The 24,369-nt window shown below is 57.6% G+C and overlaps 10 protein-coding genes across 10 annotated transcripts; 6 read left to right on the forward strand and 4 right to left on the reverse strand.

The window, feature by feature from the left end:
- The first annotated feature begins 66 nt into the window (after positions 1-66).
- On the forward strand, positions 67-1,977 carry L226DRAFT_533101 (uncharacterized protein). Its single transcript, XM_067680385.1, has 4 exons — positions 67-521; positions 578-670; positions 780-1,150; positions 1,497-1,977. The coding sequence occupies exons 1-4, from the start codon at positions 227-229 to the stop codon at positions 1,800-1,802; spliced, it is 1,065 nt and encodes a 354-aa protein (XP_067537668.1). The 5' UTR covers positions 67-226; the 3' UTR covers positions 1,803-1,977.
- A 2,149-nt stretch (positions 1,978-4,126) lies between these two features.
- L226DRAFT_483442 (dihydrolipoyl dehydrogenase) lies at positions 4,127-6,096 on the forward strand (the record flags this gene model as incomplete). The annotated part of the gene is made up of 8 exons (XM_067677009.1): positions 4,127-4,156; positions 4,210-4,321; positions 4,373-4,422; positions 4,483-4,618; positions 4,679-5,120; positions 5,176-5,308; positions 5,366-5,917; positions 5,983-6,096. 8 exons carry the CDS (start codon positions 4,127-4,129, stop codon positions 6,046-6,048), a joined length of 1,521 nt encoding a protein of 506 aa, XP_067537669.1. The 3' UTR covers positions 6,049-6,096.
- L226DRAFT_533102 (T-complex protein 1) lies at positions 6,089-8,574 on the reverse strand. The gene is made up of 8 exons (XM_067680386.1): positions 8,334-8,574; positions 8,192-8,282; positions 8,000-8,136; positions 7,725-7,869; positions 7,411-7,665; positions 7,209-7,357; positions 6,496-7,152; positions 6,089-6,437 (listed from the first exon to the last, which is right to left on the reverse strand). The coding sequence occupies exons 1-8, from the start codon at positions 8,388-8,390 to the stop codon at positions 6,249-6,251; spliced, it is 1,680 nt and encodes a 559-aa protein (XP_067537670.1). The 5' UTR covers positions 8,391-8,574; the 3' UTR covers positions 6,089-6,248.
- A 397-nt stretch (positions 8,575-8,971) lies between these two features.
- L226DRAFT_359666 (uncharacterized protein) lies at positions 8,972-11,859 on the forward strand. Its single transcript, XM_067674213.1, has 10 exons — positions 8,972-9,225; positions 9,291-9,356; positions 9,420-9,506; positions 9,561-9,659; positions 9,712-9,884; positions 9,935-9,970; positions 10,020-10,452; positions 10,536-10,659; positions 10,730-11,612; positions 11,677-11,859. Exons 1-9 carry the CDS (start codon positions 9,082-9,084, stop codon positions 11,569-11,571), a joined length of 2,004 nt encoding a protein of 667 aa, XP_067537671.1. The 5' UTR covers positions 8,972-9,081; the 3' UTR covers positions 11,572-11,612; positions 11,677-11,859.
- A 1,517-nt stretch (positions 11,860-13,376) lies between these two features.
- On the forward strand, positions 13,377-15,317 carry L226DRAFT_359736 (uncharacterized protein). Its single transcript, XM_067674214.1, has 5 exons — positions 13,377-14,109; positions 14,160-14,456; positions 14,507-14,629; positions 14,683-15,244; positions 15,309-15,317. The coding sequence occupies exons 1-4, from the start codon at positions 13,477-13,479 to the stop codon at positions 15,091-15,093; spliced, it is 1,464 nt and encodes a 487-aa protein (XP_067537672.1). The 5' UTR covers positions 13,377-13,476; the 3' UTR covers positions 15,094-15,244; positions 15,309-15,317.
- On the forward strand, positions 15,098-16,186 carry L226DRAFT_459785 (uncharacterized protein; the record flags this gene model as incomplete). Its single annotated transcript, XM_067675545.1, has 2 exons — positions 15,098-15,244; positions 15,296-16,186. 2 exons carry the CDS (start codon positions 15,098-15,100, stop codon positions 16,184-16,186), a joined length of 1,038 nt encoding a protein of 345 aa, XP_067537673.1.
- Positions 16,187-16,629: 443 nt separating this feature from the next.
- On the reverse strand, positions 16,630-18,896 carry L226DRAFT_533105 (uncharacterized protein). Its single transcript, XM_067680387.1, has 5 exons — positions 18,547-18,896; positions 18,145-18,466; positions 17,670-18,082; positions 17,224-17,600; positions 16,630-17,109 (listed from the first exon to the last, which is right to left on the reverse strand). The coding sequence occupies exons 1-5, from the start codon at positions 18,797-18,799 to the stop codon at positions 16,969-16,971; spliced, it is 1,506 nt and encodes a 501-aa protein (XP_067537674.1). The 5' UTR covers positions 18,800-18,896; the 3' UTR covers positions 16,630-16,968.
- Positions 18,897-19,095: 199 nt separating this feature from the next.
- L226DRAFT_611471 (SWI/SNF complex 60 kDa subunit) lies at positions 19,096-21,066 on the reverse strand. Its single transcript, XM_067686289.1, has 6 exons — positions 20,727-21,066; positions 20,336-20,482; positions 20,158-20,277; positions 19,972-20,104; positions 19,768-19,898; positions 19,096-19,716 (listed from the first exon to the last, which is right to left on the reverse strand). The coding sequence occupies exons 1-6, from the start codon at positions 20,976-20,978 to the stop codon at positions 19,207-19,209; spliced, it is 1,293 nt and encodes a 430-aa protein (XP_067537675.1). The 5' UTR covers positions 20,979-21,066; the 3' UTR covers positions 19,096-19,206.
- Positions 21,067-21,102: 36 nt separating this feature from the next.
- On the reverse strand, positions 21,103-23,277 carry L226DRAFT_505149 (adenylosuccinate lyase). Its single transcript, XM_067678014.1, has 10 exons — positions 23,186-23,277; positions 23,089-23,131; positions 22,925-23,032; positions 22,746-22,864; positions 22,661-22,690; positions 22,425-22,605; positions 22,245-22,367; positions 22,014-22,187; positions 21,574-21,957; positions 21,103-21,517 (listed from the first exon to the last, which is right to left on the reverse strand). The coding sequence occupies exons 1-10, from the start codon at positions 23,221-23,223 to the stop codon at positions 21,263-21,265; spliced, it is 1,455 nt and encodes a 484-aa protein (XP_067537676.1). The 5' UTR covers positions 23,224-23,277; the 3' UTR covers positions 21,103-21,262.
- Positions 23,278-23,424: 147 nt separating this feature from the next.
- Positions 23,425-24,303, forward strand: L226DRAFT_436863 (phospholipid methyltransferase; the record flags this gene model as incomplete). The annotated part of the gene is made up of 4 exons (XM_067674771.1): positions 23,425-23,533; positions 23,611-23,716; positions 23,800-24,057; positions 24,174-24,303. Coding segments are annotated over 4 exons (603 nt in total), but the record flags the coding sequence as incomplete, so codon positions are not given.
- Between the last annotated feature and the right edge of the window lie 66 nt (positions 24,304-24,369).

Consider the following 24,369-nt stretch of genomic DNA (forward strand, 5'->3'; position numbering starts at 1 on the left):
GGCAAGGGATGGGATGTGGATGGAGGAGAGGTGGCAGCCAGAGACTCGGTGCAGCAAACGTGTCTCGCTCGGACTCTTGCCTTGGGTCTGTCAGTGTGACTCTGTCCTGGCTCGTCTTTCGCTGCTTCCTTCCCACAGATTGAATTTTCAGACAATCGGCACTGCCACCCCCTCGATCGCTTTCTCCGCCAATCGCAATCTCGACATACGCTCTCATCCTCCCTCCATGGCCTCCGCAACCACAAAAGTCGACCTCGCGCCCTCGCCTGGCTTCTGCGTAAAGTCTACCACCCAGAACTCCGCAGCTTTGCCCACAAAGGATGCCGCACCCATCACCATTCCCGCGGGCCTCAAGGTCTTCGTCAACATCGCATGGGATGCCAATGTCCCGCCCCCACCGGACGGAAGCGATGCGGCCATCGAACGTGCCATGTCCGACAGCACCCCCGTAGATGCAGATCAGGCTTTGCAGTGGTTCGTCCCTGTCATAGTCTCGGAACCCCGTCCTGATACAGACAAGGGTGCGTCTCTCCGCAATCCCCGACCGCTCGCCTCTGATCCGTCGCGTACCCAACAGCTGGCAAGCCCTCAGTCGTCTTTGACTGCATTTTTAATTCATCTCTCAAGTCGCGCGCCCTTCGCTCGGCAGAGTTCAAGACGTTCCTGATTGGTATGTCCTATCCCCCTTCCTCTCTTCGTCTTCTCGCGCGATACCACTCCAATTGAATCATCCCCCCACGCATCTCTGTTCTAAATGCTGATACACGTGCACGCATCAGAACTCGCCTTCCAACGCATCGAGGCACAATACTCTCTCCTTCTCTCCCGCCAAATCGGGACGCCCAACATCACGTCCAAGGGCAAGCTCAAACCGCGCACTGTCCTTGTTCCCACTTCCCTGTTACAGGGCACAACACCCATTCCCACTGCTTCCACCTCCTCAAGCAGACCACTCGTTGAGGAGCTGCCGGCATCAACCTCCACTCCCGCTGCTCCACCGAAAGGCATACTGAAGAAGTCCTCTGCTTATACAACCCCAACTTCGACTTCGCCTGCGGCACCTTCTACCCCGCAAGCCGAGGTTCCAGGCCTGAGCTGGTCCCGCACCCCCGACGGCCGCCTGCGCATTGCGCTATCTGTGCCCCACCTCGTGCGTACCTCCCTTCTCTTCGCTGTCTGTTACGTTGTTACGGCTGACTGTATCATCACATCCCATATTACGCTGCGGCCACGCTGGTGAATCGACCAATGTCTTCGCGCTGTTTCCGCCTGCTATCGTGCCTCTGGTCTGTTTGCGGACCACATGCCGCCGCTGCGATCTCCATCCTTGTCTCGCCCGTCTTCGCTGTCCGCTGCTATCTGACAACCACTGGCACCTCTTCTGCGTCTGGACCGTACCCCGGCGACCACTCGCCTCACTCCCTGCCATTCAACACCCTGAACCCAACTTCCCCCTCAATCGCCGGCATCTCATTCCCAACTTTCTCCGCCGACAGACCCGGACCAGCATCTCGTCCACGACGCTCGACATTGAGCCTCGCAGGATTATCTTATCCGCCGCTCCCTCGAGACCTCCAAAGCCCTCCTCGGCCTCAGTCGGCTATGCGCTCGACCTCGACCTCTCGGCGTCTGATGCGGACATTCTCGCCCTCTTCGCCAGTTCTGGACGTTCTGTGCACATGCAAGATGGAGAGGAGAGCGGGCGCTCTGCGTTGACGTTGAAGCGCGAGCGTGCGCTGGACGTGGACGGCGCGACGGCGGAGTGGCGAGTGGCGGAGGGGCTGCTTGTCATCTATGTTTGAGCTTGCGGAATCAAGGTCAAACCAGCACTGTTTGCGAGCGGCCCATATGTTTGACGAACAGACTCAAAATCGTGTCTCCGTCTGTTGTGATGGTATGTGTAGTATTTGGACTCTTTCGATGATGTGATCCTCGGATTCCTCGCATCGGAACCTTCAGCGAGACTTTCACGCACCGACCATAGTTTGACCAAAGAGCGGACGGGGACTGCCGCTTGCGTGCCGTCAATATTGTAATGTCCCAGAGGACGCGAATTTTGGTTTGGTCTGACACTGTGGACGCGAATTGCAATTGTCATCTGTGCCGCGGTATGCGCTTGTGCTGTCCAAGACGCCGACCAGATCTTCGCCGAGGTCCCCGTCGAGGCACCGCTCCATACGCAGGCAACAAGGCTGTCGCACCTCGCCACGGTATGGATTGCGTATGCACTATGGCCCTGTCAGTTATCATCCTTGCTATTGATGATGATCATCGCGTGTTGCTCATTTACTTCACGCTGCAGTTGTGGCCCACACGGGGACCCGACTGCCAGAATCGATCGAGGACCCATATTATATCGAATTCGATTAGACGAGGAAGGAGGTCAGTGTCTTGGGCGTAGCCCACCATATCCCCTGGATGTCTCTTAGTTTCTGTTGCGAGACAACTTCACGTGCTGCTCGAGTGGCACCGAGAACATCATACCATGTCTGGCAGGAAAACATTTGGAAAACATTTGAATAAAAGATTGACTTTATGACGCATGTTCTTGGGCCAAACATGGGGAAAACTTCCTGATAACAATTCACCTTTTAATACCGTCTTATATGATTGTTTTGCTCAAGAACATCCTTGAAATAGTCGGAATGTTGATGAGATATTTATTACGAAGTTCCGAGAGGAATCAGGTGAATAACATTTTGGCCTTTCTACGCATGCTCGGCAGGGAAACATCATTAGAACATTCACCTTGCTTGCGATCATAACATTTTGAATGTCTGGCACCTTTGTTATCACAATGTTACGTGCGCAAACATGTAGCATGCATCACAGATGATGTCAGCATGTTATTCGGCAGCTGTCGGCACAAACTGTCTAAAAACAATTGTATTCTTCTTTTGATGTTTACGGGGAGAACATCCGATGAACAAAATGACGAACTTTGTCAATGTTCTCGTCCGATTTTCCCCATGTTTGGCCCGAGAACATGCGTCATAAAGTCAATCTTTTATTCAAATGTTTTCCAAATGTTTTTCTCCCAGACATGGTATGATGTTCTCGGTGTGGTACAATCGACCATGGAGTCGTACCCGACGCGCGGGAAAAGGGCTGCGATGCTCCTGTCAGGGCGCTCGTCCCTGTGCGCATATTCGATGCGGTGGATGAGGTGCACCAGACGAAGGCGAGCAGCATAGTCACTTGCCTCGCGCTCATGCAGCTGATGCGTTCTCCAGACGGAGTCCTTGTCGACCACCGCTGAACTGTTTCGGCGGCTCTACGAGTGCTCGCCGATATCCGCGGACAAGGCCCAAGCCAACGTCCCCCAGAACACCTATCTTGTCCATCCTGATGTCCACTTTGCATTCACTGGTCTTTTCGGCTGTCTCGCGCCCACAGAGGTACGTCTAGAGAGGGGCCATGCACGCCGGTGGACTCAGGCTCGCAATAGGCGCAACCGACGCTTATCCCCAGGTACCAAACCGCTACCGCACCGTTGTGCACTCGAGTACAGGGTGGACGTGAACGCGGATGACTTGGCTGCCGAGTTTAAAGATCATACACTGGCCGACGAGGCTTCACGCTATAGCCCATACACCCAGCTGCTAGAGGATGTTCAGCCAGACGGGTCTATCAGGGGCGTCCCCCTGCCGGACGCTGCCCTCTTACGAGCTCGAGCTGCGATGACGATCATCCTGCAGGAGAGCGGAGTCATCGATGGACTTGACAGACTGAGGTATCTTGACTGGGACGAGGTCCCAGTTGCGGACGGAGATAGTTTTATGCAACACATCCTCAGGATGGGGTATAATGGGACGTGGATCTGAGTGCGTTCAGGTAGTGAGGTAGTATTTATATTGTAATCTTTGAAGTTTGCATACTGTGCCCTAGTCATTCGCGCTTGAAGAGTACGCCGTGTGGTGCATTTTGGCTTGATTATAGGACGTACGTGCAGGCCATGGTGCGACCAGTGGCTCGTCAAGTGGAAAGAGACGTGCTGATTGGCTCAAGACACGGCACGCCCCGGGACGAGCACGGGTCGGCCGACGAGCGTCTATTGGCGAGTGTGTCATTGGCTCGGTTTCGTCGCGTCCTCCTGCCAAATCTCCCTTTCCCTCCATCCCTCACCATGCTCCAGGTTCAGAAGGTTTCGTCACGAGTGCGTATGCTTCCACATCTCTAGAAGCACAGCGCACTAATTGAATTGCGCAGGCTGCAGCTCGTCGCCTGCGTCAGGCAGGCAGCGCCCAGGTCACTCGCTGGCAGCAGCAGCGCGGTCTCGCTACCCCCTCGGACCCTTACGATGCTATCATTATTGGCGGAGGTGAGTCTGCGCGTCGCATGTATGCTGCGTGACATGCTGATGGCGTTGAAGGCCCTGGAGGCTACGTGGCCGCGATCAAGGCCGCGCAACACGGTCTGCGGGTACGTCTCTAAATGCCTCTCTTTCTCGTACGGCTGTTCACCTGTAGTCTGCGGTTCTAGACGGCATGCATAGAGAAGCGCGGCTCACTCGGTGGAACCTGTCTCAACGTCGGCTGCATCCCCTCAAAAGCCATGCTCAACAACTCGCACATATACCACCAGACGCAGCACGACACCAAGCGGAGGGGTATTGATGGTGCGTTTCTCTTCCCAGCCCAAGCAGTCCACCATTAACACTCGTGCGTTCAACGCGCAGTCGGCAATGTGTCCCTGAACCTCCCTGTCATGCTCAAGGCAAAGGAGGACGCGGTCACTGGTCTCACGAAGGGTATCGAGGTGCTTTTCAAGCAGAACAAGGTTGACTACATCAAGGGCACCGCGTCCTTCGTTTCCCCTACCAAGGTGGCTGTCAAGCTCAACGACGGCGGCGAGACTGAGGTCGAGGCGAAGAACATCATCATCGCGACCGGTTCCGAGGTGGCCCCCTTCCCTGGCGGTGCCATCCAGATCGACGAGGAGCAAATCGTCTCGTCCACTGGTGCGCTCTCGCTGAAGGAGGTCCCGGAGAAGATGGTCGTCATTGGCGGTGGTATCATCGGTCTGGAGATGGGCAGCGTGTGGAGTCGTCTCGGTGCGCAGGTCACTGTCGTCGAGTTCTTGGGCGGCATCGGTGGTGCGGGTATCGATGAGGAGATTGCGTATGTTGCGTTTCTGCTCTTTGCGCGCGGTCGGGGATGCTGACAGATGATGCAGTAAGCAGTTCCAGCGCTCGCTCAGCAAGCAGGGCCTCAAGTTCATGCTCAACACCAAGGTCGTGTCGGCCGAGAAGAAGGACGGCAAGGTCTACATCAAGACCGAGAGTGCCAAGGGCGGCAAGGAGGAGACGGTACGTATCGTATGCTTTCGCTGTAGTTCTCCAGCCCCTGACGAACGCAATCCGCAGCTCGAGGCGAACGTCGTCCTTGTCGCTGTCGGCCGCCGGCCATACACCGAGGGGCTCAACATTGAGGCCGCCGGCGTCGAGCTCGACAACAAGGGCCGCGTCGTGATTGACGATCAGTTCAACACGAGCGTGCAGGGCATTAAGTGCATCGGTGACGTCACCTTTGGGCCCATGCTCGCGCACAAGGCCGAGGAGGAGGGCATCGCCGCCGTCGAGTACATCGCCAAGGGCCACGGCCACGTCAACTACCACGCGATCCCGTCCGTCGTGTACACGCACCCCGAGGTCGCCTGGGTCGGCAAGACCGAGCAGGAGCTCAAGGCCGCGGGCGTCAAGTACAAGGTCGGCAAGTTCCCCTTTGCGGCCAACTCGCGCGCGAAGACGAACCTCGACACCGAGGGCACCGTCAAGTTCCTGACTGAGGCGGAGACGGACCGCGTGCTCGGCGTGCACATCATGGGCCCCAACGCTGGTGAGATGATTGCGGAGGGTGTCCTTGCTGTCGAGTATGGCGCTAGTGCAGAGGACATCGCCCGGACATGTCACGCCCACGTACGTCCTGTTTTTTTTTCTTATTGGTGGGGTTGTAGTGGATGTGCTGACAATGCGCGTTACAGCCCACGCTCAGCGAGGCGTTCAAGGAGGCGGCGATGGCGGCGTACGACAAGCCCATCCACTTCTAGGTCTGTCGTCGCTCTGCTTTGTCGTCTCGTAGTCATTAGTGTAGGGAGATGTGGAATATATTGCATATAATATCCGCTGCTTATCGCTCCGTGTGCGTCAGTGCGAGCAAAAAGCAAGTATGAATATTGGCAGTGGTTGTACAAGTTGTATCACAGTGTCTACGTCAGTCACTCTCGGGAGATCATCGATTCATCAGTCCTCAGTCCTCGTCCCAGTTGCCAGACTGCTGCGGTATCTTGGGGCCTCCTGCCGGTCTGCTCATGATGATGCTGTCGACGCTGAGCACGGACGTCGCGGCCTCTGTTGCGAGCTTGATCGCCCACTGCTTCGCGGCGAGCGAGTCGAGGATCTCGCGCTCCGTCGCCGACAGCGTCCCGTCCGTCTCCTCCTGCAGAGTCGAGATGGTGAGCACCCAGCGCGTGGTCGCTGCAAATACAAACACTCACCTCGACATCGACGCCGTAGACCGCGCCCCCAGGCCCCTCGTGCTTCGCCCACAGCCTGCTGACGACCTCGTTCCCCTCCGAGCCCCCGAGGGCGTTCTCCGCAAGCGTGCGCGGGATAACCTCGAGCGCCTGCGCCCAGCGCTTGACGGCGTGCTGCGCGAGGCCCTTGAGCCCGGCGCCGTACGCCTCGACGCGCTTGGCGAGCTCGAGCTCGGTCGCGCCTGCGCCAGGGACGAGGCGCGGGTCCTTGATGAGGGCCTTGATGACGTTGACGCCGTCGTCGACGGCGCGCTCGAGGTCGTCGAGGCGGTTCTGCGTCGCGCCGCGGAGGACGATCGTCGCGGTGCGCGTCTTCTCGGCGTCGCTCGCGGAGTACTCGGGGTCGCCGGGCGCGGCCTGGCGGAGGACGGTGACGCGGTCGCCGCCGATCTCGGTGGTCTCGAAGACGTCGACGAAGCCGGCCTCCTCGGGCGTGGGCGCGCCCATGCGCGCGAGGGGCGTGGCGTTGGCGACGCGGCAGAGGCGGCGGAGCTCGAACTTGGAGAGCACCTTGAGGACGGCGATGTTCATGCGGTTGAGGTAGTGCAGCGCGAGCTCGCCCACGGAGGAGCCGGCGATGATCACTTTTACGCCCGCGTCGGCGATCTCTTGGAAGATCTGCAGAGGGGGTGGTTATGAGCGCGTGTGAGTGTGGGGAGAGAGAAGGGACGGACCTTCTCGAGCTGCTGCTCCTCGCCACGGGTAAAGTTGAGCATCTCTTCTGCGCTCTTGAGGAGGACGGTGCCCTTTGTCTCCGTCTGGGCGATGTCGAGGCCGCAGGTGTAGACTGCAACCTTGGCCTTCTTTACATTCTTGACGATACCTGCGCGGCGCAGATGAGTCTATGCGCGGATACGAGCGGCAAGGGTAGCTGACCTTCAGGTTCGCGGCCAAAGACCATGCCGCGGACGACCTTGCTGCCGGAAAGGCTGCCACCCAGGATCTTGACGACGCGGACGTTGTCGACGTTGAAGTTTTTGGGGTTTGGGGGCATGACAGCGAGGGAGGCCTCGGCGACGTAGTCGGCGAGCTGGTCCTCGTAGCCGTACTGTTTTGATGCGATTGCAGGCTTAAGGGCGGTGGCGAGGGCGGACTTTGTGAGGGGAGAAGGGAGGGATGATGTTGAGAGGTCTGGTGGTGCGATGGTCATGGAGACAGTTGGGCTGCGGGAAGGGAAGAGGGAGACGTACTGTCGAGTTCAGAGAGGGCCTTGACGGAAGCGAGTTCGTAGCCCTTGATGATTTCGCTGGGATGGAGGCCCATGATGAGGAGGTGCTCGGCCTTCTTGAGCATCTCGCCAGCGAGGATCATGACGGTGTTTGTTGCATCTCCCATCTAGTAGCAGTATCATGTTAGCATTGTTTTATCCACAAGGGTTGTCGTTCGAAGGAGAGCACTCTGAGGCTCGGGCGGCTCGGTGAAGGGTATATGGAATGCGCGAGATGAGGGGATTAGGGAAACGGACCTCAGCTTCCTGTGCTTGTGAGGCCATGACGAGGAGCTTGGCGGCGGGGTGGACGACCTCAATTTCGCGAATGATCGTAGCAGCATCGGAGGTGACGAAAAGCTTGCCCAGATGGTTGATGACAAGTTTATTGCGACCTGGCTTTCGTGTTTGGACGGATGGGAGTGAGGGGAGAGGATGGACATGACGTACCGTTAGGGCCGAAGCTTGTCCTGACCAAATCGGAGAGCTCTGCGACGGCCTGGATGTTGCGCAGGACGGCATCTTCGAGCCCGGAGAGATGCTAAAAGACGGGTCGGATGCTGGTGTGCTGTATTGGAGAATGGGAACGAACCTTGTAGCCCTCTTTGAAGAGCTGTATGTTTTGTGCTTTGGGTACTTTGAGGGACATGGTGGGCGGGACAGGGAGAGGCCAAGTCAAGCACGTCTAGTAGTAATTCAGCGACAGACTTAGAGTACGCGGCCGCGATGATTTCGCGACGGATCTTGGCGCCCAGACGCGCTCCTGCCTGATTGGGAGAGAGATCTTATCTGGGACGCGTCTATCTATCTGTGTACGTCACGGCTTCCAAAGCGGGAGAGGACGGCGGGATAGCGGCGGGAAGCGGGAGCAGCGGAAGTTGGACGCGTCGGTCAGTTGGCGGAATGGCGGGAGAGCAGAGAGCCCGGGGGGACGTGCGGGGGGCTGCCCGGATAGGGAAGACGGCGCCGGGGGCCCGGAGACGGAAAATATGGAGGCCGAGCTGCCGGGGACAGAGGGCGGGTGGGGGGCTCTGTGGAGGATTTGCCGGAGAGGGGCAGCGGTGGCAGCGACGAGGCTCGGGCGAAAATTGCAGGCTGGGTTGGCGATATAGAGTCCATTCGCAGAGCTGCTGCTGCTTGCCAACGTCCACGACCCTCGCGACGATCCCAGGTCTTCTCCCTCCACCCCCGCCACGTCCAACAGCCTCCTCCGTCCGTATTATATGTTCATCTAACCAGCCCACTCTCCCTACCCCGCCGTCTTTTCTCTGCTCCCCCCGCCCCCGCGTGCTCCTCCAGGCTGCGTGCCCCCGCGTGCTCCCTGCACGCCTGTCGCCCCCATGGACACCTACCCGCCCTCGCTCGCTGCAGCCCTACGGCCGAACAACGCCCCGATCCATTCCCGGGGCGGTCGTTTGCGTCCCGAGTCTCCGAATCTCCCCTCCCGAGAAAATTTAGCGACCGTCCTCTCGCCCGTCGTCCGTGTGCGTGGCTTAAATTCCTCCCCCGCCGCTCCTTGTCTCCTGACTCTCTTTGGCGTCCATACCAGCTCGCGAACCTCCGCAACACCCCCAGGGACCTTCTTTGGAACCTGTTTCTACACGCCTGCTCACAGGTATGACGAATACCGCCTTTATCTGCATTCCGCACACTCACCCTTTGCCTTTGCCTTTCCCAGTTAAATCTGCCCCCTCCGTCTCCTCTCCTCCTCCAGCCCGACTCTCCTCTCCCCGCTCTCTGCGCCGTCTTCCCGTCTGTACAGGACGTACGTTCAATCAGTCTCAAAGCATGTACTTCCCCGACTGATCCTCCTCTCTAGGCGCGCGCCTCTCTCGCCCTTTCCTGCGACATCTTCGCCCTCCACCCCGTGCCCGACTCCGACCTCCTCCTTCTGCGCCGCCCGGGCCCAGATCTCCCTGTACGTGATCTCTCGCCTTTCCTCCCGCTCCTCCCGCTCATCTCCCCTCTAGGCCCGTGACATGCAGCAGCCCCGTCGCAGCAGCACCCTCCCCCCGGACATGGCCTTCTCCCTCCGCCCGCCCATCCAGCTTCGTCCCGTTGGCGAACCCGTCCCCTCTCCGCCATTCACCCTCTCCAGCAACCCCCCAAACCCCAAGACAAGCTTCCGCGCCGGGGACTGGATGTTCGTATTTCCACCTTGTCCCGCTCTCGCCCGACTGACATTCTTCTCAGGTGTGGTTCACCCGCCTGCAGCGCCCATAACTTCCAGTACGTTCCATCCCTCTATCCATTGTTAACGCCGCTCACACTCTCGCAGACGGAACACCATCTGCATCGCATGTGGACGTCCTCGTGCTGGCATACCTGCTCCGCCTCCCGTAGACACCTCCCACGCTACGCTCGCCAATCCGTCTCCCAGATTCGCCGGTCGCTTCAATGCCACCCAGAGCGCCCCGCACACGCCTCTGTCCACCACCCCCTTCTCACCCTCGGGTCCAGCTCCGTATGCGCCCCCATACCCCTTCCACGCCGCTTCCAACGCACTCGCTGCTGCCCAGGCCCAGATGCCGACCAAGGCCCCGCCGCCCCAGTACCCGCCCCTCACGCCTTCCGGACGCGCTCTTAGTGTCGGCGGCAGGGTCCGCAACATTTCGCGCGACCCCCTCGCGCCCTGCGTCATGTACTGGCCGGATAACGAACCGCTCCCTGAGCCATGCCAGATCCGTCCCATGGACTCTGCACTCATGACGGTTCGTTTCCATTCTCCGTTCCATTCCTTGGCAACATACCGTGTTTCGAGTCATGGCTGACATCGTCGTGACCTCTTTCTCAGTATCCGCCGATCATAAACACTGGCAACAAGGGCGTCGCTGAGAAGCAGCCGGGCGACTGGGTCTGCGGCAAGTGCAACTACCACAACTGGCGCCGCCGCAAGGTTTGCCAGACGTGCTTCCCATGTACGTGCTGTCTGCATTCTCCGCTGCGATCTGCGTGCCGGCTTCTAACCAACTCTGTCCCTGCCATCAGATGCCGAAGGCAACGGCGACTCCATCTCCGCGACGGTCCAGGCCGAACGCATCGCCCTGTTGGCCAACGTGCTTGCGACGCAGTTCAACGCGCTCGACCTCAACGGTGTCCCCACGCAGTCCCCTGCCCACGGACCCGGACCCCACCGCGACCTCCTACCTCCTGCCAGCGCGCCTCCCCACGCGACCCGTTTCTTCGAATCTGACCCTGTTACTCGCAACTCCAGCGTTACGAACAGCCTTCAGTCGTCCCCCATCTTGCCCCCGCTCCCGCTCCCGGAGCAAGCTTCACCCATATACCAGACATCTGGAGGACGCCCGCACCACGTGCACGCTCCGTTCCCGGCGCGCCTTACCATCGGCGGCTTTGGCACAAGCCCGCACTCGTCGACCTTGCTGCCGTCCTTCCTGCAGGACATTGTGCACTCGCCGTCCCAGTCTCCGTCCCCGACCTCGTCGTCCTCTGCGGAGCTCTCGTTCGACGGGTCTTCCGAGGACGCGCACTATGTGCTGACTCCCAGCACGGCCACGTCGGTCTCCCTCTCCGCACCGCTCACGCCGGGCTCGACGAGCGGCCGCGGGATGCGCAAGGCCAGCAGCAACTCGTCATTCAGCTCTCTTGGGCGTTCGAGCGGTATCTCCTCCATCTGGAAGCTTGATGGGGAGGAGAGTCGCACGCTCTCATCGACCACGTCGAGTGCGCGCACCTCGCCTACGACGGCGTTTGCCCAGGCTGCCCTCCAGAGCGGCAGCGACGGTGAGATGACCGCGAACGTCGACCTGCTGAGTGGGACGACGCCAAAATGTACGACGGGCTTCTGGCAAGCCCGGTACAAAAACTGAAGTATCGTCAAGTATATATGTGTTTTATATAACTCGGAAAGGTGTGTCTCCTCTCGATGATCTCCCGCTTGGTTGGGCTCGTGCTGACGAGCCTCGTTCGCGCAGTGTAGCAAGGAAGGACCCGCAACTGCAGCAATCACCACCTGCATCTCTCACTTAATGTATTTAATAACGCCCTATCTCGCCCCCCCGCGCGGACTGCCAGACACCCCCACCTGGACTCTGCTCAGTGCTCCTCACCCTCTCCTGTATCTATCGTCTTGCTTGTCACACGCTCGCTGTCTCGCCCACTATTATACGTATAGGTATCCCCTATCTTGCACCGCTACTGACTTCTTTCTCAATTCTGACCTCTTCCGTCTTCCCTTTTACCACCTCCTCCGCTGCTCGTTCTCCCGTCTGTCTGCTCGTGTGCGCGCCATGCGATGCGTGCATGCAGACGGCGGGATAGGATAGGATAGATAGGATAGACTTACGTTCCCTCTCTCTCACGCCCACCTGGAGGGGATCCATGCACGCACGCAGAAAAGGACGCGGACCGTCGTCGCCTCGATCGCCGGCCGCACTAGCAACCCCAGTATTTTCCTCCCCGCCCCGATATATGTATCAACCAACCAACCCCATGGAATCTTGTCGTATAAGTATCTTCCTTCTTACATACGTACGCGTACTGTACATGTTTGTGTTGCCACTACCACTGCTTACTGTACATGTGTATGCCCCATTGTCCCGAGTCATCGCTACGTCTGCTGCCGGTACCTCTCGTGCTACTGTACTGTACAGTACTGTACTAGTACATAGAGTGCTTGCCTTCCTTGTGCTTGTGCTTGAGCTTGAGTGGCCGGGGTACTGACGATTGATTTTGGCTAACGCATGAATATCTTATGCTACCCGGTTTTGCGCGATTGGCCTCCCGGCTTGTCGAGGTCGGTCGGAAGGACTCGGAGCTACATGTTCGTGTACTTAACAGCCAGTTACTTAGTATTACGGCCTGGGCATTGTGTCCCGGCGGATTCCGACTCGGAGTAGGTGAGTGGGGGAGAGCGCTGAAGCTGAAGCTCGAAGGCGCCTGGTGCAAGCTACAACTTACTGTACTGTTTGTATTGACAGACGCGAACCGACGCCTAGCGAATTCGTCATGAAAATAAGGTTTTAAGCTTTAGACTTGCAGGGCCGCAGTGGTTAACGAGACGGTCGAGCGCACGGTCGTCGGTCAGTCGCCGGGATCGCCTAGCCCGGCGAGCGTCAGAGCCGATACTTGAAAGAGACTCTGGGCTGCGACGGTTGAATAACTTCAGTGACCTTGGGCACGGACCGTGGTGCGCTGCTAGTGGTGAATGAAGCTACGTTCCTGCTAGGCGGACCATGACGGGACTCGGGACTCGCGCGAAATGCCGACGGCGTCGAGCGATCCATCTAATCTTATCTGGAGACAGTGACGAGTGACCGTACTTACACAGTGCCACTCAACATCATACCACTACCAACCACTGGTCGAGCCAACAATATCAACGAGACTTGGAAGGGCGACATGAGAGGGAGATGCTGCAACGTGCCCCGAGGTCAGTCCCTCCTCAGGCTGCCCAGCAGCGTGTTCCGCAGCGGACCGCAGGATGTTATGCTACCCCACCAGGCCTGCAATTGGGACCTCTTCAGCGTATGCACCACGTTGACTTCGCCGAAAGACTGGTCAGTCCCGATTGAAAAACGGTATGTCATATTGTTCCAACGGAAGAGTGCGTGTCATCCTCCAGGTCGGTCAGCTCGATCGTGCGGTCAGCCTCCTCCTGGGTATAGCCTGTTCTCGAGCCCTTCCTTTCTCTCACCTCTTGCTTTCTCCCTGCTCTCGTTGTTCTCGACTTGCTTTAGCCAAACACCATCGCCAGTGCTTTACTTGCTCTCAACATGCTTGCGTTCATCCTCACCATCCTCTTCCACGCCCTCCTCGCCGAGGCCCCGGTCGACGGTCGACTCCTTGGACACAACCCGGGTTCGCTGACCCTGGCGATCCCCACACTTGCGGTCATCATCCTCGTCCTCGGCCTCGTGCTCATTCTGTCTACCATCACCAAGTTCTCTGGCATCACTTTGGCGGCTTTCATCTTCACCGTCTACAAGTGCACCTCCCTCGCTGGCCTCCGCGCACTCGGCTTCCTCCACGTCCGGCTCTCCACCGGCACCTTCCGTCCTCAACTTGGCGAACTTAACACACTCTTCGTCGACTGCTCGACTGAACTCCTCCAGCCACTGCGCGTGTTCGCCGTCGTCGCCCTCTGGGTCATCACACTCAGGGCCTCGACGCAGTGGCTGCACGCCGACCTCGTCTCCACCTCCACCTCCGCCGTCCTCGCTGCCTGTCCCGGCTGTGTGTCCCACGAGCAGCTCATCTCTGGCCAGGCGGCTGACCTGAAGGACATTCGTGCGGTTCTCGAGGGCGCTCGGTCTGTCGCGGCTGACACGGGAGCCCGCCTCGGCAAGAAGGAGGACGAACTCGCGCAGGTCAAGGGCTATCTCAGCACGGTTCATATCCACTCGGAGGTTTGTGTTTACTCTGACGTGTTCTATTGTCATGTTCACGTTCTTCCCAGGTCACTCTTGCGGCGTTCAAGGCTAGGGTCGCGGCACTTGAGGCAGAGGTCATCGCTGCCCGTCAAGATGCTGCTGCAGCCAACGCAAAGGTCAACGAGCTGGTACAATTTCTCACCGCCGAACGCAACGACGCCAAGGAGAAGGACACGATGATCGCGGAGCAGAAGGACGAGCTCAAGGCATCCTCGGAGGAACGGGAGGCGATCAAGGCTGAGCTCGCTGCCACGAACGCCTCCAAGACCCGGGTGGAAACTTCCCTCGCTGCCAAGGAGAGCCTCGCCGCGATGAACGCGAAGGTACGCTTATTCGTAATTGTGATGGTCATGTACTCATCGACATGTGGTAGATGGTGGAGCTGCTGAAGGCCAAGATCAAGGACCTCGAGCGGGTCGCCTCAGACGAGAAGGACAAGGCGGACCGTGAACAGGACAAGGCGAACCTCGCGAAGCGTGAGGCTGCTGTGTACAAGGTATGTCGTGCTCCTTTCTGTTGCACGTCGCCCTTGCTCACTCCATCCCCTAGGCCAAGACGGAGCGTCTGGAGATCACCACTGAGCGTCAGACCCGGGAGCTCGAGCAGAAGACACAGGAGCTCAAGTCGTGCTACGAGCAGCTCACCGAGCTCAAGCACAACACCGAGGACGCAGCGGAGGGGAGCCACTGGAAGCACATGGCCGAAACCCTCGCATCGGACCTGAAGACGAGCACCACGGAGCGGATCGACCTCATCGCCCAGCTTAACCGTGTCACGGCGGCGTACCACGAGAGTCACGCCGAGGTCGAGGAGCTGCAGCACGCCCTCAATGCCACTACCCAGGAGTCACCCTCTGCGGCCCAGACCGTATCCGGAGCCAGTCAACCGTCTTCCCCTCCTCCGTCGCCTCCTTTCCGCAACCTTCACCCAGCTCGTCAACAAGAATCGGACGTCGGCTGATCATATGATCAGCTACAGCCGCAAAACTGCACCTTTCGGCGTTGCAGGTCTGGCCATAGTGGAGGAGAAGGCCGAGCTCGGGTTTGGTGGTGACGGCTCAGTTCAAGGGTCTTTCTCGTATGCTCAGCATTGGACTGATAGGAACCAGAACGTGAGTGCCGTCATCTCCCTCACTCATTCGGCTTCTCTGACGGAACATCAGGACCTTCTTACAGCGTATTTCTGTCCTTCCTTCGTGATCGGTGTGGCAGGGCCCTACGTCATCATATGCGGCGCCATCTTCACGGGGGCTGTGATTGTCCATCGTTTCACGGACTACATCTGGCTTGCACACGACCGGGTGAACGACGACGCACATGCACATCGGATAGCGCGCGTCTTCTATGCGCTTGGAACTGCGCTCGCTCGGCTCCGGTCTTTCTATTCTGAGCTCGAGGAACCTTCGGACGAAGTCGCACGTTTCTTCCCTCTGGCGACTGCGTACAAGGATGGCGAGCGGGTCATCAAGTTTAAGTATGTCGCCTACCTCAAGGATACCGCCGAGGCTTGCGTCACCTACCGAGCCGTCGAATGTGAAGGTGCTCGGCGGCAAATAGTGGTTAAGTTTGTCGAGCGCTACGGAGCAGCCGCTCACAGGCTCCTTGCATCGCACGGCTTGGCTCCTCAGCTACTATACTATGGCGACATATGGCTTTCCGAGCCCGAACGTAACGGATGCGGCTCTCGCAAGATGGTGGTGATGGAGTACGTCGAGGGCATGAACGCACACATGATGCTTGATAGCATTGTCGAGCGCGCCCTTCCTGCTGGCGCGCTCGCTGCTGTCAAGCGTGCGGTGAAGTTGCTGCACGATCAGGGGATGGTGCATGGCGACATTCGATTGGGCAATGTTATCATTACGAACCCGACCGCCGGAGATGAAGAGGACATGGACAAGAGAGTTAGGATTGTGGACTTCGACTGGGCGGGAGAAGCGGGCTCGGTGCGGTACCCGCTCTATCTCTCCAAGGTCATCAATTGGCCAGTGGAAGTGGCGGATTATGCGTACATCACAGCTGAGCATGATAACGAGATGGCTCGTAGGATGGCGTAGACTTTGCGGTGATGATCAACCGGATTCGTGACGGCTTGTCTGTATCAGTATCCAAGACGTCTCTTGAGATCGTTGTTGATGGTTATACCTGTGTATCTCTCCCTTATTCAATGGCGTGAATCATTGTCATGCTCGGGAAACGCACTCGAATATCTGGGAGACCAGACGACTGTATTTTGATGAGACACCTCCGTCCCTCTACCCGCCGCCTCCGCTGCGATACCCCCTTCCATTAATCATGCTGCACACGCATCCCCCACTTCCCCCTTGCCGTGCACTCCGTTTTGCGTAGGACTCTTGTTTGCAAGTTGTTTCGGATAGTTCGTTGACAAGGCTCGGTTATTTATGCAGAATACCCCCACTAAACCCTCCATCGGATGCGATGCTTTTCTTGTGCCGTGATTGCGATCGAACTTCACAGATATCATGCTGCTCCAGATCCGTTCCGAGCCTACCAATGAATTCTACAGCTCTAAACTATCGGTTCGGACGCGGGAACACTTTGAAACCGGAGAAGGAAGACTATGTCGCCATCGGGCTGCGGTCACCATACTAGGGTTGCCTTGGGTACTAGGTATATAACATCTCGAGTCCACGATCGCATACATTGCGGGACGACTGGGTGTCGAACATCTGTTCGAACGCATTGCGGTCGAATTTGACTTCAAAGCATGTCCTTTACCCAGAATTTGTTCGTCTAGCGCATGATTAGACGTCAGTTATCCATTGTACACGGCTAGTCGTCATACACGATCCTCGAAGAAGGAAGGTCTCAAGACCTATCAGAATCCTTCTCCCAGATCCGGTCCCTCATCGTCCAAGTCACCCTCCTGGATCTCCTTCGCGAGCTCCTTCTCCCGCTCCCGAGCTCCTTCGGCGGCTGCCAATTCCTTCCGGTGCGCGTTCAAGGGGTACCGCATCGCCTGTGAGAAAACATACGGTAAGTACACATGAACTGATATAATCCGTACCAAACTACGTGAAGGCCAGAAAGAGCAAATCGAAGGCCAGGCGACACAAATACAACAAAGACGCACCTTCACGCTCTGGTTGTGCAACTCCAGACAGTAGCTGATACGCCGCGAGAACACGTCGCTGACTTCGGGCCCGTACCCGCTCTTCTGCCCCCCGCACTCCATCCATCCCTTCTCGTGCACGATACGGCCCTCAATGACGCCGTCCCGGATGGCCTTCCCGACGATGTACTCCGCATCCTCCTCCGAGTCGAGATGCAGCTTGACGCAGATGTCTCGCAGTGATATACGAGAATACGACAGGGAGAGGCGCCGGATTCCGGTCTTGATGACGTTCTGACGCAGCCGCACAATGAGCGTATATGTCTTGTCCGCTTCAAATTGTGCGGCGTAGTTCGACAGGGTGTTCTGGAACTGGGACAGCGATCCGTTGCGGACCGCTGAAGTCAACGACCAAAGCCTCGTCAACACGCGTTCACTAAGCTGCAAGGCCATGCATATACACTTACCCTTGACGATCTCAAAGTATCCGGCAAGTGCCTTTTCAAGCACCGGGTGTCGGAAGAGGCTGCGCTCCGGAATGTCGCCCATCAGCAGCTCCACCACTATCGACAGCTTGTGTACGGCCTGGTAGAACCCAGGCGCCGTCTTTGCTGGAGGTGCCCGACGGATAGCCTGCTGCAAGTTCGTGTGTGCTGCGGTGTAATTCAATTGGACCGCCTTGATGCGGCCAAGATAGTAATGGTAGCGGGCATGCTGTGGATTACCGGCAGCGGCGGGGAAGGAGGTCTTGGAGACGAGCTTGTCGGCCTGGTCATAGAGGCTGTACTGGAGATAGCTTCGCAAGATACGGTTAATAAGCGAGGCCTCGGTCTCGTCGTCGTGACGGAGAGCCGCAGTACGCTGTGCCGCGAGGAAAAGCCTACCGAGCAAATGTGTCAGGGTACTTGCATGAAGGCCACGAATCAATGCTCAAAAACTCACGGACGGGCCTCGGCCAGCTCACCCCCGAGTTCATAAGCCCGCTCGACGGCATACCAGACCTTCGCCGCAATTGGGTCCATGCTCCGGCGGCTGAGTGCCTGCATCTTGTCCACAGTCTCGTGCGCAAGTTTGGTGGCTTTAGCATAGGTTTCGGCGGAGGTGAGAAGGTGGTGAATGATAAGGAGGCGGAGGTAGATTTCGACTTCCGGGATAGGTTCAGATTGAGGCTGTTTCGAGGCAGCGGGTGTAGAGTCGACGTCCATGGACTCCTCCGCAGGTGCATTTGGAAGCCATGGCAGCAATGATTGCTTGGCTGGAGAGTCTATCGATGACTGCATCAGCAGGTCATGCTCGCAAACGGTCCCGCATGCAAAGGTCCTTTGTTGTATCATGAGAACGTACCGGTGGGGTAGATGGCCTGGATAGCATCCCGGAGCACCTTGTCGTCCAACTTCTTCCTCAGGTGCATCAAGGACCTCAGAACACGATGTATAAACCGGGGCTCCAATGTCGATACTGCTCTCTCGATGAGCGCGACGTTCGCCTTGATCTCAGCCACCGGCGTGAGGGGGACAGGCTTCTTCTCCTCTGTGGTCGTTTTCTCCTCCTTCTTCTCCTCCTTAGCGTCGACTACCTTCATCTCGACGTCGGCCATGGCGATGTAAACAGCAAAAGGAGGGGGAGACGAGTAGTAGCAAGAGCAAGGTCGGAAAACAAGATGCGCGAGGATGACGCGTCGCGTTGAGTGACGCGTCTCGCGCTCGAAAGCGCTCATTCACCAAGGTATTACTACGTTGCTTACTTCAGGTCTGTTAGATCAGGTAAACTCGGGTAAGCAAGTACAACGATCCTCACAATTAGTAAGTTATTTACTTCTACCCCAATGTAGAGCCCCTCTCATACTCGTACCTCTAATACTTACCAGAATCAGGGCTCGAGTAACGAGTACTTCAGGTGTCAAATGATACAAGTCTCGTCTATTAGCATACAACACCAAAGCTATGATAACAGTCGTAGTGAACAACTCGGAGCAAACGCGTGAGGCAAGCCTCCCACCACAAATCACATACCCGCCTTCGCCGCCAGTCGCATCCCTTCCTGGATAGCGACTGCCTCCTCGACCCACGGCAAGCGGAAGAACTCCGACCGCTTCAGGTCCTCCTGCCGCACAGTAGCACCCTCGCTCGGCCCACTGCCCAGCACAGTTTCCAAATCGCGACTCTGCGACGCGAGCCACGTCTGGATGAACTCGCGCGGGTCATCCGCGAACGAGCGCAGGAACTGCCGCTTCATATGCGCGTTGTTCAGCGATTGCACGTGCAGCGCAATCTCCTCGTCAAGTTTCGTGAGCTCCTTGGCCGAGTCGGACGCCATGCTCATCACAACGTGCTGCATGCGGCCCTTGAGGCTGGAATCATCCATCTTAACCTCGACATCCCATGCTGCAGGCTTTTCTGGGGGTGGGATTGCGGGGTTGAGAGTGTAGTGGAGAATAATGGGATCGGGCGGGAGGAGAAGACGGTTGACCAGCTCAGGAAGGCTTTGGAAGTAAACAGATTCCGCATTGAAGAGCTGGTTGTGGGTGAGTAATGTTAGGTTTAGCTTTGAATATCGGGCACTTACAGGACGTAGGCGGGCATCAGCTCGAACAACCCGGCGGTCCATTTTGTCTTGAAGGTTTTGCGTCTTGATATAGTTCCACAGTGCTTGAATGACCCCAATCCGAGAGTCCTCCTTGATTCCAAGGATGTTGGCTGCAGCATGCAACAAGGATGTTGAGCTCACTGGATATGACTTGCGACCCCAGACATTAAACTGGACACTTACCAAGGTCAGGGTGGAGCTTGTACTGTTCAGGCTGTTGTTCGACGTGAAGGATGATCCGTATCTTCGTGGGTGCATCACCTTTCCGCCGAATGGTGAAACCATCCAGCGCGGGTTGGTTCGCTCCTCGTATCCACTGAGCGACGCGTTAGTCCACCAACACAGCGTACCGCATGGTGAGAAACACACCTCGACAATGTTGCCCTCCGGGTATACTGCCATATCTCGGTCGAGTTCAACGACCATATGCTTGATGAGAGTGGAGAACTTGCGTGGCGGGTTGCGGTCCTTTGCTCGTGAATTGGCAAGCTGGGTTGCGGTCTAGCATTAGGCGATACTCCTGTGCACACAGATATTGAAGACGTACCTCAAGCATACGCCCATCTATTCTCAACTGCCACGCGGGAATATTCTCCCCCGTCTCCAAATTAGGTTCTGCGGCTTCCCCGCCTTCGCGCTGCCAGGGTTGGCCAGACACAGTGTGGCTGAGGAATATGCGGAGTGTTCGGGTAGTCTGCGCAGCACAACAATTGTTGTGTCAATACAAGTGCATCACAGCTGTCAACAAGCCCGGCTGTGGCTGCATGGGCGTCGGAGAGTAGCATCCTATTCGACACGTTGGGTCTTGCTGCGCGCAACCATCCAAGTCCATCCTCCGAACTGCCCACTTTCCACAGTGGACAACCTCCCTCCCTCCCGCACAGACGCCACGCTCCAGCCACAAGTGGACCACACAGTCATAGCATGTGTGAACTCACCGGGATTATCCTCTGCAGGGCATCATGTACTTCAACCCTCTTCCGCGTCATTGTCCAGTCCAGCTTCCTCTCCATCTGGAGCAGGTCCCGGTACATGGCCGAGTCTTCTGCGAACTCTGGCGCCTGTAACAAGGCATTTGGGATGTTCTTGTCGGTGATCTTACGCTTCCTGTCATCCGGGTTGTGGCTGAGAGTACGGGAGGAGTAGAAGGAGGAGAGAGCATACTTGGCGGCAGGCTTGTGGGCCTCCATGGTGATAGTATGCGCACAAGCGATCAAGAACGCGGCGCGGGCGGTTGTACTTGCGTGCTGCTTGCTGGGCGCGAGAACAAAGGTCGGTCGACGCTACAAAGCCAGACGCTGGTAGAGGTCAGAGGCAGAGGAGAAGCAAGCGCCCACCTCGTGCGCCGTTAACCAACAAGCCCACGTGGCCTGCAGTGATACAGTAACAACCATCTACTAATCTGCTACAGGATACATTGCTTATGGTACTGCTAGTGCTTGTGTACATCTCTTCAATTCTGCTTACTTACGGCCTATACATGCAGCTCCGCCTTGCTTGCCTTCCCGAGCGCACCCTGCAGCTCCTCCTCCGCGAGTGCTGGACGCACCCACTCTGCCAGGAACTTGTCGACCTGCTCAGGAGCACGGCCGATGAAGCTCTTCGGCTCAAGCAACGCGTCCAACTGGCCCTTGATGGGGTCGAAGTAGGGGTCATTCTTGACGCGCTCGATGAGGTCGTTCTCCAGCCCAAGCTGCTTGACCTGGTGTGCCGCTTCGTGCGAGAGCACCTGCGTCGCAATATATCAACAGAGCGAATCAAGATTGATACACAACGAAGACGTACTCGGATCTTCTCATGCGCCTCCTGCCTGTCCCCGCCAGCCTTGACGATGGCCATGATGATGTTCTCCGTGGCCATGAACGGCAGCTCCTGCGAGATCCGCCGCGCAATCACCTTCGGGTACACCACAAGACCCTCCGAAACGTTCTGCAGCGTCGTGAGCACGATGTCCGCGGTCAGGAACGCCTCGGGAAGCGTGATGCGCCGGTTCGCGCTGTCGTCCAGCGTGCGTTCGAACCACTGCACGCTCGCTGTGTTCAGAGCATTCTGCTGCAAAACCATGAGGTGGCGTGCGAGACTGCAGATCCGCTCGGAGCGCATGGGGTTGCGCTTGTACGCCATCGCAGAGGAGCCGATTTGCGTGGACTCGAACGGTTCCTCCACTTCCTGTGCATGAACACAGACGTCAGCAAGCGGAATGCCAATGAGGAGCGAAAACGAACCTTGAGGTTAGCGAGGAGGCGCAGGTCGGTCGCGAGCTTGTGTGCAGTCGCGCCGAAGCTGGCCAACGGCGCGAGAACGTCAACGTCGATCTTCCGCGAGTACGTCTGTGACGTCACGGGGTATGCGTAGCGGAAACCCGACAGGGCTGTAACCCTGCGGTCAAGCTCCTCTACCTGAATGAATTTGTCGAGGTTACTTGAAAGTGCTAAGACTAGATTATATATGCATACCTTGTCGTGGTCTTCATCGAACAACGCAAGGAAGCTTGCCTGGGTACCGGTAGTACCCTTCACCCCACGGAAACCCAGGTCGTCTCTGGCGCGCTTGATGTTACGGAGGTCCCACAGTAGCTCCTACTCATGAACGTTAGTAAATCTTAGTAACTCTGCGCTGTGGTCAGGTCTCTGTACCTGCAGCCAGAGCGTCGTCCGCTTGCCCACAGTTGTGAGCTGCGCAGGCTGGAAGTGCGTGAATCCAAGCGTCGGCAGGTCGCGGTACTGGTTCGCAAAGGCGGAAAAGCGATCGATGACGACTGCAAGCTTTTGGAGGAGAAGCGTCAAGGCTTCACGGATGAAGATCAAGTCTGCATTACTGATGAATCGTCAGACTTTCGGACATGCAATACGAGATGAGGAGGATTGCGTACTCGGTGACATAGCACGAGGTCGCGCCCAGGCTTGGAGGACTCGTATGAGATACTGAAGTATTTTCAGAAAGGCGCAGCGACTGACTGGATGATACCCGCGGCGGCAGGGGCGACTTGACCAAAGGTGTGGACGTGGGCCATAACGTCGTGACGCCTCTTCTTTTCTTCAGCGGCCGCAATCTCAAACTGCTTCGCATCCAGGTGCTAGTGCGTTACATATGAGCGGTGGTGTCTTCCCTCAGCTTCGCGCGATGCGAGGCGTACCAGGTTCGCTTTCATCTGCTCAATAGCTTCGTCTGAGATCGGGAGCCCTAGCTCCTTCTCCGCGATGGCCAAGTTCAGCCACAGCTTCCTCCAAGTGTGGAAGCGGTTCTGAAAAGTCCTTGAATGAGCTCAATCGGCTTGCTCTGGAGCTATATGGGACATACAGCCGAGGAGAACAGATGCGCCATCTCCTTGCTCGCATATCGGCTGGCTCGGCGTCAGATTTCTGATACGGCACAGGCGAGAAGGGTGAGTAGGAACCTTGATAAAGGTGTTTGGTACGTGTCGAAGGACTCCATCGCGACAGAGAGCGAGGTCTGAAGAGAGGAGGAGGCAAAAATGAAGGTTCTTGACAAGGTCGAAATAGATAATCTAGCCGAGGCTCTAGCCAAAATCACAAGAGTTCGGAAGGCGCGCGGCCGACTACCCCGCGCCCCTCGTCCAACGCGGCCAGCTCAACGACGTTCACGACCTCCCTAACGATCCCAAACACCCAAAACATGGCAAGCTCGCTGTCTACACTAGTCCACTTCTCCAAGTCGTCCTTGCTCATCTCCGTCGCGGCCATTGCATTCAACCCCACCGCATGGAACATCGTTGCGCGCAATGGTCCGTCACAACCCCCATCTCGCAATATCCGCAGCGTACTCACCCTCCGCGCCCACCGCGTTCCCCAACACGCGCAGAGTACAGAAACAAGACGATAACGCGCATATTTGGGGGCAACGCGCGGTACGGCTGCTACTTCCTCGCGCTCTCCATCTTCTCCGCTGGCATGGTCCGCGACGCCCTGTGAGTGCCCTCTCTCCCCTCTCTCCATTCCTTCCGCGTATTTCCCCACAAGCGTGAACCGGGTCCTAACGCGCCAATGGCAGCTATCATCGCGCCCTCCTGGAGCAGCCACAGCAGAAGATACTTCCCGAGCCGTTCGACACGCTCGTCCCCGCCGTGCTCTTCGTGCTCGGCCAGACGTTCGTCATCACGTCCACCTGGGCCCTCGGCATCACGGGGACGTTCCTTGGTGACTACTTCGGGATCCTCATGGACCACCGCGTCGAGGGCTTCCCGTTCAACGTCCTCCGCGACCCGATGTACGTCGGGAGCACCATGTCCTTCGCCGCCACTGCTCTCTGGTGAGTCCTGCCTCGCGCGTGTCGCGTTGCGTGCTGGTGGTCATTGACGTAATTTCCCCCTCTCCTGTACTCTCTCTCTTGGTGTACTCGACCTCGTGTCGCGCAACGTCACCTAGGTACGAGCGCCCCGCTGGCCTCCTCATCACGCTCTACGTCTACATCGTCTACGTGATCGCGCTCCGCTTCGAGGGCCCTTTCACCGACAAGATCTACTCCAAGAAAGCGGAATCCGACGCTGCTGCCAAGGCGAACGGAGGGTCCAAGAAGGAGCTATGACCGCACGATCTTCTATGACTACATACACATGGGTTC

This window comes from Lentinus tigrinus, assembly GCF_003813185.1.
Source record: "Lentinus tigrinus ALCF2SS1-7 unplaced genomic scaffold L226scaffold_7, whole genome shotgun sequence".
Taxonomy (NCBI): Eukaryota; Fungi; Basidiomycota; class Agaricomycetes; order Polyporales; family Polyporaceae; genus Lentinus; species Lentinus tigrinus.